The sequence below is a fragment of the Nesoenas mayeri genome (assembly GCF_963082525.1).
Source record: "Nesoenas mayeri genome assembly, chromosome: 5".
Taxonomy (NCBI): domain Eukaryota; kingdom Metazoa; phylum Chordata; class Aves; order Columbiformes; family Columbidae; genus Nesoenas; species Nesoenas mayeri.
The window spans coordinates 35862623-35876634 of NC_137548.1; the positions used below are offsets into that span (position 1 = coordinate 35862623).

The 14012-nt window shown below is 37.3% G+C and overlaps 1 protein-coding gene across 6 annotated transcripts in view; it reads left to right on the forward strand.

Annotated features, from left to right (window-relative positions):
- Positions 1–14012, forward strand: part of GPHN (gephyrin) — a gene marked incomplete at both ends in the record, with an annotated part of 292255 nt that overhangs the window by 102403 nt on the left and 175840 nt on the right. For all 6 annotated transcript variants that reach the window (XM_080346039.1, XM_080346043.1, XM_080346040.1 and 3 more), the window contains one exon: positions 13908–13965. In XM_080346039.1, the coding sequence (XP_080202165.1) occupies positions 13908–13965 (58 nt within the window). The remainder of the gene's footprint in view (positions 1–13907; positions 13966–14012) is intronic.

Consider the following 14012-nt stretch of genomic DNA (forward strand, 5'->3'; position numbering starts at 1 on the left):
CGGAAATTGCTAAAAGTGAGTCTTGTTGATCAGGATCTAGTAATCGAGCCTTTCTAAACCCTCAATTTCACAGCTACAGTTCATGTTTTCAAGTAGCAGAAAATAAAACTTTCTCTGATTGATACTGTTGATTAGATCTTAAAAGGAAAGGCATGTCTTGGAGTAAGACACAATTTTGTTTTACAGTTGTTATTAATGTAAAAGTCTAATATTGTGTTTATGTGTGTGTGTGTGTGTTCAATGCTGCTTGTGATTAAGGGAGAAATACTGAACGGATAACTTAAGTGTTAAGTTTAATATGCCAGTATGACTAAGTGGGGCTAAAAATACTGAGGAAACATAAGCAAGCCCATAGTCCATGAAGAAGAGGAAAGCAGATGAACTAAGCAATAAATGTTTTATACTCAGCCAGTAAAAATGAGTGAAATCACAGAATGTTAGGGATTGGAAGGGTCCTTGAAAGATCATCTAGTCCAGTCCCCCCACTGGAGCAGGAACACCCAGATAAGGTTATGCAGGAATGTGTCCAGGTGGGTTTTGAATGTCTCCAGAGAAGGAGACTCCACAACCTCCTTGGGCAGAAATGTTCAACACAATTAAAATGGCAAACAAAAAAATATAAAATATGGTGTTAAAGTGTTCATCAAACCTTTCACTGAGGAACTTTGATAAAATTTTATGATGGACAACTATTTTAAGTTTAGTTGAAATATATGTTTTGGTGAAAAAGCTTCACTGGAAAATTATCAAGTACCTCTTAACCAAGTTTTATGTGAAATATCTCAAACTGGTATAAATGCATCATATTTTCTACTAAAAACTGTTCATTTAAATCATTCTCATGGAACAGTTAGCACACTGTTTCTAATTACACTTACAACACGCAGTATATTTTATACGTTTTATATTTAAATTATATAGTTCATATAAATTACATATTGCCTTGTTAATAGCTTTTTGACAAATAAGGACAAGCAAGTACTCTGTATTCTGAGCTGGCTGGGTGTATTATTGTAGATGTCTGTAGCACAGTGCTGAGCACAAGCTAACACACTCTCTCTCTGCAGGGTTTGTTAATGGTGGCTCAGTGCTGTCCGCATTGTGGTACAGACTTGGCCGTGATCTGGTGGGGGATGCTGTTGTAGCTCTTGGAAAATAAGATGGGCATGAGTCTTCCCTTCCCAATAACCCACTGTGTTTTGGTTGTTTCCAGGTAGTCAAGGGATTTTGGCTTCCCATGCTCTACCAGGTACACCAGGAGCTGGGAGCGAGCACAGCCAGGACAGGTGCCCCAAGCTGCCCAAAGGGCTGTTCCTCACCATATGACATCAGACTCAGTATAGAAACTGGAGTTGGCCAGGGGACAGATACCGCTGCTCGTGAACAAATGAGCTGTCGGTGCTGCAGACTGTGAGCAATTGCACTGTGCATCATTTGTTTTGTATATTGTATTTTTTTTTTCTCACTTGCTTTGCACCCCATGAAACTGTTCTTATCTTAATCCACCAGTTTTTATTTTCCTTTCTGATTCTCTCTCCCATTACCTTGGGCAGGGAAGTGAGCAAGCGGCTGCGTGGTCTGGGGTTAAACCACAACGGTCCTTTTGGTGAGAACCCACACCATCAAAATTACTCCAGCTACTAGAAAGAAAATTAACCCTATCCCAGCTGAAACCAGGACATAAAAGCTCTGAGAATTCTACTAGAAGAGGAAAGAAATATTTTAAAAGACAAGTAGCATTATAATGCACCATTCAAGTATCTGTCACTAGAAATTGTTCCGAGTTAGGATTATTATTTTAATATATTTTAATGAGAAGACTTCCAGTGCTTTATCCTTGCTTTAAAGTAATTTAGGGCAAAACTGTGTCATAGACTGAATTGCTTTGTAAGACATAACTCTCCAATAATATGCAAGCTCCCTGAAGTATTTCTGTATTATAGCTACTTGCTCAGCTAGTTTTAGAAAGGGGAAAGTTTGGGAAAAATAATTTAGTGGGCTGGAAAAATAATTTAGTGGTCTAGAAAATTCTTTATTCTGTGTTTGTGCTCATGTATGTATCAGTGGAGTTCTGAGGATGAAATAGAGCTGGGGCAGGAACAGAAGGGCCAATAAAGCTACAATACTATATGAAGTATCCACGCGTAAAAGCTGAAGTTGGCAAGATGCAGATAATTTTTTCTGAGATGGAAATTTTGTAGGTACTCGCTGACTGCAGCAAGTACAAGGGGGAGAATCTCAGAATTCACAGCTGGAAGTTATTTTGGAGCAGGACAATTTCAGCCAAGACCCCAGAGGTGGGAAACATCTGATGCTTTGCTTGTATTTCTCCCTTAATCGCTCTTCTCCAGTGAAGAATACCTCTCAGTTACATTATGTCTGCCTGTTAATGGACTTCTTGGCAGCTCCCTATGGGCCAGGTACGAGCCACAAATAATTGAAGAGCCTGTCTGTGTTCTTCAGCTTCGATGCGTACAGTATCTTTGGCCTACTTTGTTTTTTGTGACTTATTCAAGTTTTGGCCATTCTGTTTAGCTGATCAGCAAAAAGCATCAGTTAGTTCTTAACAAACGTTGTGAGCACGTGTGTGGTCAAAAGTTGTAAAATCAATAATTTTTAAGGCAAAGTTAAGTACCAACCAACCATTATACTACTGCCTTATTTTTCACAGAATAGTTAATGACTGAGAGATAATAATATTACCAATAGTGTCTATATATTATTTGGTTTCTTCATTTTTTTATATAGAGTTCATTTTACAAATGCAATTTAATTAATGTATTTTCTATCAATGTAAATTCAACTTGAAAATTAAAAATTCACCTGCAGCGTTTATCTTAATGGCGTATGTAGCAGAATTAGAGTCACTGTGCTCCACTGTAAAGAACTGGCCACCATGGAATAAATATCAGCTGAACTGTGAGTTTATCAATAGATGTGACAGAAAGAGAACCTTGGAGTGAACATTTTTAGGTGTCAGGTACTCAACTCTGACTTTTTTCAATTGTAAAAGACTTTTGCCACATTATTCATTACAGATGGTTTTGAATTTGGTACTAGTGGGTTTTGGACAAGTTACTGAATAACACAGTCTTACAAAGGTGAAACAAGTTGTGAGGAGATACTTCTGAGTATTTACTTTGCCTTAAGGTGAAAGAGAGTATTCTGTTCTTCCTACTAAACTAGCCGTAATACAAGCTTCTGAGTACAAGAAGTATTTTTAAGCCATTTCATATAATTGTTGTCTGATTTATGGAGACAACTGTGTACTGTTAATCATGTTTCTCAGTTTTGAAGGATACTACTGAGTTTGGAGAAGCATGCCTTCTTAGCAGCTTAAGGTATGGAGGCACTGTACCTTTGAAACCTATCTTGGCGCTTACCTAGGGTAGCATTATGCATCAGTGAGCATTTAAAGTCAGGTGAGATGGTTGGAGGAAACAGGAGCTAAAGCATTGACTGCTGTTGCGGAGGGACAGCACCATTCTTTGTCCTGACATGTTTTAGATTAAAATATAGCTGACAATACAGTTTATGTTAAAACAACCTAGTAAAATCTACCCACAGTATTCTTCTGGGGAGAGTGTGGGGGAGATATAAGATACAAATCTCAAGTTTTCATTTGTAAATGGTCTTTGGTCTACCTGCTTTCTAGTTTCACCTTTTAGATTTTAAATGGAAGAGTTGGTTCTCTTAGTTTAATTTTGTTTGATTTGATGGGTATGTACTGAGCCTTCTTCTCAGGGTAGGCCTTTCATTCTTTCATTGCTTGTCCTGGTGCTGCCCACCTCTTTGATCACAAATGCGAATCCAAGATAGAACAAAACCTTGTAGAGCAAGTAAATTGTTGCATTGTCAGCATAATATGATTTTGCGGTTTTATCAGAGATTAATGTGCTAAAATATATTCTACTGACATAATCTGCAGTGGTTTCTCTATCAGTTCTTTAAAAGTTCTCTCTTAATGTAATGCTAAATTTAGATACTACTGAAATTCATTTCAGTGCAGATTTGGATTGTCTCTGGGCTCTTGTAACTAACTTCTTGTAGTTATTACTGCTACTCTCTGAAGGGTGAAGGTGTTTAGTGCTAGTTCTGGAAAGCAGGTTAGATAACGATTGCTTGCTTGGAGTAAAATAATAAATCGTGATTTGGCAAGAAAATGGCACTTTCTTAGTGTAAGCAAAGTCTATGGTACTTTTCCAGTGTGCATCTATGATCATAGTGAACATGTTGGCTATTTCAGATGCCTCGAAGCACATCTAAGCTATCTGTGGTATTTGCCTGTAGGACTGCAGGTTCAGCATCTTTCAGGATTGTTCTTCAGATATATGAAATTGGTTGTTGGTGAGAAGAGGGAGACTAACATGGGCATGCTGGAAAATGGGAGGTCTCTGCTGTTTTAATTTTTTTCTAAAAAAACCTGCGTGGAGTTATTTCTGAATACCTTATTATGTGCCGGAGACTTCTAGACTGAATTTCTGCTTGGGAAGAGATACCCTCCTGTCAGTTTTGCTCTTATCCAGGCAAATTGACCAGGGTTCCCTAACATGGAATATACATGACAGCACTTAAGAAAGTTACTTATTTTACAGAAAAGTAAACTCCAGGATTCACCTTAGCTGTTTTCACTCCTACTCACCTGTACTGGAGCAGAAACTGAGGAGGAGATCAAATGAGATGAAATCTCTTCCTCATCTGTGTTCTTCAGCTTGGGGATGGCAGGAGGCATATTGAAGCTATCAGGGATGTTGTGGTCACTGTCACTCAAAGGAATATGATAGTAAGTATTGTGTACATGTGCTCAGTAATCTTGTGCAGTCATATATTTAAAAAATTAAGATCTTCTTTTACTGTGAGGTGGATTACTCTTCTTTGTAAATATCATACATGTAGGGGGAGGATTAATAAGAAAAGGTTTTCAGCAAAATGGAATCAAGGAGATTGTTCTATCTGTTATTTTTACTTTTAATTGAACAACATGCAAAATAGATGGCAGGAGAACATATCTGATCATGACTTAAAAGGTGACTTAAAGCTGCAAGTATGAAGAAGCTACTTTTTGCCAATGGGCTACGTTTCTGCAAGCTATTTAGAAATTAAAAATAGTAATCATTTTTTAGGACCTAAATGAAACAAAAGGCACAAATCCACATTTCATTGAAGACTTCTTAAATTGTCTGAGATCTGCATGTCCCCAGCCTGCTATGTTCCTGAATATTGAAAGAGTCAGCTTGTAACAAGTTGTGACATGAACAGCAGACAATACATCAGTAGTTTTAAAATTCATTTAGAAACATTTTGTTGACACTTAAATCATCAGATGCAAAGAAAAAAGGGAATGACAGCTACAGAAAACAAAAATAAGAGTGCTGAAAAACCCATATAGCCCATAATAAATGAAAACCAACAAAATAATTTTCACTGACTTGAGTTTAAACCTTACAGAAGTACTTTAAAAGCAGCTGTAAAGCATGGATGATGGCTTAAAAATACCTGTAAATTATCTGGAATGGAGATAACTATGTGAAACATGCAATAAAAAGTCTCACTTTCAGCATTGTCAGTAATACTGTTTGTCTATAGGAAGTTCCCCCTAGATATGAAGAGGAATGGATCAAATATAGAGTTGGTTTATTCATATGACTACATTCTGTGGCCAAACAATTTTTTTCCCTTTTCCTTTCACGTTCCCCAGCACATAGCGTATGCTGAAAGAAACAAAAGCCAACCAACCAACCAAACCCAAACACACACTAAACAAAAGACAAGCAAAAATCCTGCAGACAAACAGTTCAGTCAGGTCACTGTTTCAAACACAATTTAGTTCTTCCATTTAGGCCACACATGGAGATCTATCTATCTATATATATATGCAAACACACTAATGTATTAAGGAAAAAGAAAAACAAATTCTGCTTCTGAATTTAACCATCTGGGGAAATACAGACTTAGCAAGACTGTCATTTATCATATACTGGATTGTATTCATACTTTATATCTCTCTGGAGTGTGGTGGGGAGAAATGAGACATGAGAGTTTTGGGAAGGTGAAGTATTGTGTGAACTCGCATGACAGCCCTTCTTGATGCTGCTTGTCTCCGAGACTCCTCTGCCATTCTTCAGAATTATACGTCGTGGTTTTGTTTGCTTTTGTTTGTGTGTGTGTGTTGTTTTTTTGTTTGGTTGTTTTTTTAAGAAGTTATTTAAAAGTTCTGATAATCTTCCTTAAATCCTGTGATTGAAATTTTGAAGAACCACTTTGATCTAGAATCTGGAATTATCAGACCATTTCCATATATTCTCCACATTTTGTTCATCCTGAGTTTGAGTCATCCTGCTCTCACCTTTAGTCCTTACTGGTATTTTTTTGGAGTGAAGGGATTATTTGGGTGCCTTTTTGCCTGATCATAGAAAGTACTATGATTGCTCTTCTCAGCCTGTGGTCTGTGATTCATTCCAGCTTATTCTCCAACATCAGGTTTTACATACCAGTCTAACTTCTCCTTTTAAAATAAACATGTAGTATTTATTAGCGTGGGCATAAGCATGCACATGGACTTTGTCTGTCCAGGAGTGCTTCACAAGCAGGTGTCAAACATGTGCGTGTGCTTGAGCGTCGAGGAAATATAAGGGAAAATATACAGTAAAATTATTGGAAAGAAAATTATGGTAGTGTAGTTGGGTATGAAATGCATATACATGGTAAAAAACTGAAGGGTTCCTGGTAGAGGGAACCCTTTTCTTTTTTCATTCCATTTTGAAAATCCATTTTTTGTTTGATGCTAAAAATTCTGTGTGGGAGGTGGCCAGTCTTAATTTACAAGAAAATAAACTCTACTATTTCTGCTAGTTGGGGGTCAACTTATTCTCCTAGGAGGAATCTTTTTTTTTTTTCCTTCCTTAACATTTGGTTCAGATGGTCTCTCTTCTGCATTTGGGTAGAAGCAAATAGAGCTCAGCTGAAATGACAGGAGTGTCAGCAAAAATAGCTTTATCCACCTGTATAGGTTTCTACAAGCTGTTGTGGTATTTGGTAGTTTACCAGTGGAATCTTTCATTTCCAGGCAGATCATTGCAATCCTTATCACATTGCCTAAATCCTTTAATTTGTGGTCCCTTCCAAGATAGCAAAAGGTCACTCAGGCACCCAAAAATTTTGCTTTCAGTTGAGGTAGGTGAGAGTTTTGTGTCAGGTGATAGCTAGCAATGTATATACAAGTGCTTATCTCTTCCAGGTATGTACTTGCTGGAAAAAATGCAAATACATGCTTTGCCCTACCACAATATTTCTTACAGGATGCAGTAAGATCAACATTTATTATTGTCTTTGCCCTTACTTATGAATACTTTTCTTCATACAGTCTTTCATGGTCCTCAGTCTAACAACTAAATCCCAACATGGATATTAAATATGTATTTCCTTGTCTAAATTGTGAGAATTTTACACTTTTCATTGTAATGATTTTTGTCTGCTTCTGCATATTTTTTCCTCTCAGGAAATTTCAAATCTTGCTCATGTTGTTTAATGAGCTGGCTGGTCAAGCATCTGATGCCCCGGTCAGAACTTTCAAAGTCACTAAACACATTTTTACTTAAAGCCAGCTGACATTTCTGTCTGTTTGATTTAATGTATGATTTCCATAGTTAGATCACTGATCAGATGGAGCACAGTACAACCATTCCGCTGTGCTATAAACACACCTGCATACCGCAGGTATGACATCTGTGGAGGACAAAGATCCTTGTTGCCTTCTTTCCCAATAACAGATTGTTGAGGTGTCAGTATTTTTGTACTGAAAGTAACTGAAAAAAATAGCCGCCTCTTATTTATTCTTGCTTCTTCCTACAGTGAAAAAAAAAAAAAGCTATGAAAGGTGAAAGAGAAAAATAACAATGAAAAAAGCCAGAAAGCAGTGAAAAATGTGTCCTTTTAGTTTTGTTACTCTTAAAACAGTAATAAGGTAGGGAATAAAAATTTTAAAACATTGGGTAATTTTATTTTCTCCCTTCCTTTACTTCATTTTTTGTGTGTGCAATAAATCTTTGGAACATGTTAAGGCAGAGGGAGGATCTTGTGATTTTGACATCTTACTCCCAGAGCTCTTGTTCATGAGAGACATGAAGTGACAGAGGGCATGTCTGCAATCATGTTATTTCTGTGAGGTTTTTGAGTACAGAATGTTGGAGTTAGCCTAATATTGGGCTGAGTGTGTTTTCAAGGCTCTAATTATTGAATCCGTTAAAGAAAAAAGAAACCAAAAAGCACGGGCTTGGTCTTCATCATGTAATTCTACACCTTAAAGTAAGTAAAGCTGTCATGAGGAAGCACTTGACAAGCTGTTTTGCAGGAGTCGCTGCTGGCGCGCATCCAGCGCCAGAGCCGCGGCCCAGCTGGCTCTTGCTGCCAGCCTTCTCTTGTGTAGGAGTGAGCCCAAAATAGGCCGCCTTCCTACTACCTCCCTTCAGGGGGCTTCAGCAATTTCTCAGAGGTCAGTAGACACTACTATCAATTAAAGTAGCTTTGTGTCTGCTTTTAATGCACGCTCTTGCAGGTAGGGGAGAACAAACCTTGCTTTGAAATGCAGTTCTGCTACTTCTTTCCCTGGAATGCTCTGTGAACTCTTGGCTGTATGTGAGGATACAAGGCTAGCTGATTTGCTGATGTCTCACAGGTCAACATTAAGCTAGCCTGGTTGAGCTGGCTAAAAATGCTGTCTTGGTCATTTTGCTCCCTCAGGAATGGTATCATAACGTCATTCAGTAGCCTGTGATAAAAAACCATGCCCTTAGAATTAGGAATAGCCAGTCTGGTTCCCAGTCACTTCATCTGCTCACAAGCGCAGTCTGTCTTGAATATTCTGCTTGGTTTACAAATCAGTCAAAACGTAGATAACCTGATGGTAGATAATAAATATATTTATGGGGTGGATCTGGAAAAAAAAAAAAAAGGTTGATCAGAGGATTTTGAGTTTCGCTTTAATTTATGAAGCAGAGTTTCACTGGGAGGTTTAGTGACAACTTGACATCATTTAGACAGTGATCTATCTGAAGAAAGATTAATGTTAATTAAAGTGGCATTGGAGAACTTCAGCAGATGACAGCAGCCAAGCTGGCTACAAGCTATTTCTAGAAAATTGACTTTGTTGTATTCAGTATGACTCATTTATTAAGTTAACGGATGAATCAATAGCTCAGCTTCTTACGGCAGTCACTGAATGGTGGAACTGTATAAAGCCGACCAGTATTGATTCAGTCCAAGTGCACAAGTGTCTCGCATATGATTTAACTGTGCAATAATAATCCAGTGAGTCCATTGGCACATACATATACACAGGGGTACAGGGGAAAACCAGTCAGAAGTCCAACTTGCATCCAGATGGAAAATAACACTGTGATAATTTCAACCTTATATCCAGAATGGATGTTCTAAAAATGAGAAATTAAGTTTCTGGTTTAGATAGTGTTGAAACATACAGCAAACAGGTGATGAAAGGATAAATTATTAAAATAATGGATAGCTTATTGTTGTAATAGTTGTAATTTATTTCTCTTTAAGTCTAGTCTTCTCATGTTCTCTTCCCATGTGGGCTTTGGTTCATTGTTTCTTGCCTCCATTTGAGCACAGTTCTTCCTGGTTTTTAACTTTCCTTAACTTGGATGAAGTTCAAGTTTTCCTTTTTCGGTGAATTGTGCTTTAATTTGTGAAATAGTAAAGCTTCCATCTGTTCCAGTACAACTGTAGTGGCCTTGCTTCGGTTGTTTTCCTGTATTTTGCTAATTTCTTAGGTTGCTATGGAAACCTTGCTTTCCACATTCTCCTGAATCTTTCTGTCATCTTCCTGCGAACCCAGTCTATGTATTATATGTCAACCTGAGATGCACTTTTTTGTGAATAGTTTCCCTAAAAGAGACACAATGTTTCTATTCTTTCACAAAGTCCCGTGCGAATATTTATGAGATTTATTATTTCCTAATTATTTTATGGATTTTCCATCCTGTCTTCTCTGATTCTCCCCTCAGAGACATTCACCAGTTTAGCCCAATATGAGGCGTGGTTCTACATTGTTATTGTGCCAGCTGTCTGATTTCCACATGTAGGAATAATTTAACTTCTGCAAAGGGACCAGAGAGCTGGAGTGTCTGCGTTACATGCCGGATATGATACAGACCTGATGAAACTAATGTTTGTCAAAACTTGAATGTAAATTGTGGGACCTTTCAGAGATTATCTGTTGCATGTGCACATGTGAAAAAGTAAAGCTAAATACTAGTTAAAATAATTTCACTATTAAATAATGTGACTTGCTGTGGTATGAAAATACTGCAGTTTGGAGGAGAAAGAATTTGATATCAGGTCTCTACAGATGAAGTTTGTGTTTGTCTTTTCAGCTTTCTGGAACTAGCTGGCTGTATATTCAGCTTTTCTCCTGGTTGATTGTGTATTTGTTCTGAGAGGAAATGCTATTTTTATTGTAGGATGCTGGATGTTGTGTTGTGCAACTGGAGCAAACATAATAAAATCTATAGTAATACTAAAATGTGTGAAAGATGAAGAGTGAATCTGCACAAAAGTTTGGTCCACTGTGAACTGAATTCTGGCTCTTCTAACGTGTTCTTTGCTGCATTATGTTCTAGTGTACAAAGCCCAGAGTAGTTAGTGTGTACTCAGCTAACTGGTCCTTTGCTTTTCTGATCACAATGTAATTGCTTCTTGAAACACTGTGATCAAAAATGTTAGTGTAAAATGTTCTAACAAAACCAACCTGCAAAGAGAGGCTGCTCCCACAAAAATGAAAAAGACATCTATGCCATATGCAAGTCCTCTGTCAGACTGTGCATCATCATGGAGGTGAAATCGCCTGTGTGTAATTGTCTGGTGTCTGTTTTTTCAGATGTCAGTGATCCAGGATTTGCAAAGTAACAAGCAAACTTCCAGACAGCTCACAATTGATAGTGATGCTTAAATGTAATTCAGAAAAATACTAAAAATGTAAAGTTTTCCTTAAGTTTGAGATACCAAATAATGCATTGGTTTTCAGTTTGCCTTGCTTTTGATCTTCTTTCTTAACATTCATCACAATGCTTTTGTTTTTCTGAGTAACTTGTGTGTATGACATGGTGTAGTCCCTTATACTGTGGACTTGCCTGACTGTGGGAGATTTGAGATAGTGACTTGGTAACACCAAACTAAGTACTTTCAAATTTCTTTTCAGAGTATTTACCATGAGGTTGGAATGAACTGGGGCTGATTATTTTTGAGTGAAGAGTATGCAGCATGTTTCACAATTACTTCTGCCTCTTAAATTCATTTGGCAAGTGAATTGTATGGTATTAATATTTTGTGTGTGGCATTTTGTGTGGCATATAAATTTTATTTATATGTTGTTGTTTGGTACTCTCAGGCTGACGAATAGACATCTTAAATCCCTTTTTCTTGTAGTTACATTATTACATAGTAAACCCAAAATTTCTGTTCCTCACATATATCATATTTATGACCAGTAGAATAGTTCAGGCTGTGTTACGTGGGTGCTCCCAGTGTGTGTGATACCTTTAAACTTCTGTGAAACTCAACCAAACTTTATATGCAGAGTTAAGTGTCTTGATTACGTCCTCTATAGTACCAGCTTTAACTGGCAATCTGCTGTGGTTGATCTCTCTTCCAGGAGTTATAAGATGGGACGAAATCTAATCTTCTGAAATGAAGAAAGTATAGACTTCCTTAAAAATTTCATTTCACCTCTGGGGCATTTATGGAATTGGATATTTATGTGTCTCTGGTTCTCTTTCAGTTTCAAATTTGTTATTATTTATGTATGCAGTCTGGATTTTCAAGCGAAAGATGTTGGTGTAGGATTGTGAATGTATTAAGATAGATATAGTGAGCTGGAGCTATAGGTGAGAGACTGTTTATTTAAACAGTAACATGACTTTTAATATCTCTTTCAAAAATGTGGAATTGTGGTAACTGATGTTTTACATTAAAATATGCTACCATTTGGACTGCAGCTTGGCAGATTCAGAGTATGTTAAACTCTTGACACAAAACTTTGCAGAAGTATTTGCGGAAAATTATGCTAATTAATGGTTTGAACAAGCCAAATGAATTTACTGAGTCAATTATTTTGGTTTTAAAAGATTTTTTTTCTGATGTATTCCAAGAGAATGCTTCATACTTGTGCGAGGCGGTGGCCAATAAAGAAAACTGCCAGGTGGAATTCCCTGCTGGGGGAGTGTTGGCAGCAGAGGCTCCATCCCCTGCTTCTGCTGGAGGGTAGAAAGTCAATGAGGTTATTTTTTGAGTGCTCCAGAGCATGGAGAGGAATGGATCTGAAAGAAAAAAATAAAAATGTCGTCTTATGGACTGTGTTCCAGTAACAATAGGACCAGTCACGTGCAGTGATAACATGCACTGATCTGAGCTGTTCCTTGTCATGGTATGATGAAGCATTCCTTCACCATGATGGTCAAAACAATTTCTTGTAGCTATCCCTGGAAACACCATTTGAACAAAGGTCAGGTATAGTGAAGAATAAAAGCTCATGTTTATTCTTGCACAGGCAAAAAAAAAAAAAGTTTCCGTTCTGTGCAGCTCTCAGTTCCATTGATGTTTAGCAGCAATGAAAGCTGCAGAGGAACGAGGACAGAATGATTGCTACACTCTGATTGTTCATAATGAATTTGAATGCTATAGTGTCTGGACTCTGTCTCTACCCCAGAAATCATAGTTGATGTTACTTGGAGCAGTAATGGATGTCAGACTTTACTTTTCCTGTGTAGAGTCCATGTCCTGTGTAGAGTCCAAGGCCTTCAAACTGTTTCTGAGAGTGAGTGGTAGAGATATGGAAAGGCTGGATTTATGGGGAAAATCTATTTTCTGTGTTATTCTCTTCTCCCTTTTTTAGGTTAAGTAAACAGTATGTGTAATAATTGCAAGATTAAATATGAGGAAATACATCTGTATAGAAATGCTGATAATTGCAAAAAAAAATCAGTAATAGGGGAGATAGTACAAATACATATTTTATAGCTGTCTCCTGCTTTATAATAAATAGTTTCTTACATGCTTTTCCTTTCTGAAGGACCCAGAAAATGACTAGTGTTGCTGTGCAGAGCCAGCAGGGAGGTCATCAGTGCAGTTATAGTTTTAGGTCTGAATGGTCACTATCAATAATACTGCTTCATGAAATAGAGGAAGCCATGTCTGCATGTCTCTGGGGAAAATGTAATATTTACCACCATTTATAGTACTTGCTATTCATGCATTTTCAGTATGTGAACTATACCATAAACTTTTGCAGGATGTGAACGAGTAAGTTCAATATGGGACAAAGTCCCCTATTTTTCTAGATCAGCAAAAACTATTATATTGTACATCATCCACTTTTTATTACAAGTCATGAACTCCAGAGACTTTTCAAACATGGAAGCCATGGAGTCTGTGTGGTTTGTGAGGTCTGTACATGCACATCTAATTAAAGAATTTCAATTTCAAGAATTACATTTGGATGCATTTAAGACTGTATAGCAGATTAGGGAAATACTGAACACAGAGCACATCAGGCTTCAAATATTTAAACTCATCCATACGACTTAGACAACAAGCAAGAAATCGTAGAATACGATTGCTGATGGCTGTTACTGTAAAGAATAACATCCTGGTGATGGTAATTCTGCTTGGTTGACCTAATTATTTTCTTTCAGGCTAGTGAAGCACACCTTGTGTCTAATGTTTGTTATTCACATGAAGATTTTTCTTTGAATAAAGAAAGGAAAAGAGGTTTTTTGGTTTTGTTCTCAGACTTGGTGGCTTTTATCTCTGAATTGGTAGAAGGGATATTTGTGTTTTTGGACAAGTTGTGACACCATTATTATATTATTATATTTTTCTTCTCTTTATTTCAGGTTGGGTGGGACTATATCTGCATACAAGATAGTGCCAGACGAAATAGAAGAAATCAAGGTACAGTATTACTGCCTTTCAACACTGAATTTGTTTGCTTAGAGAAT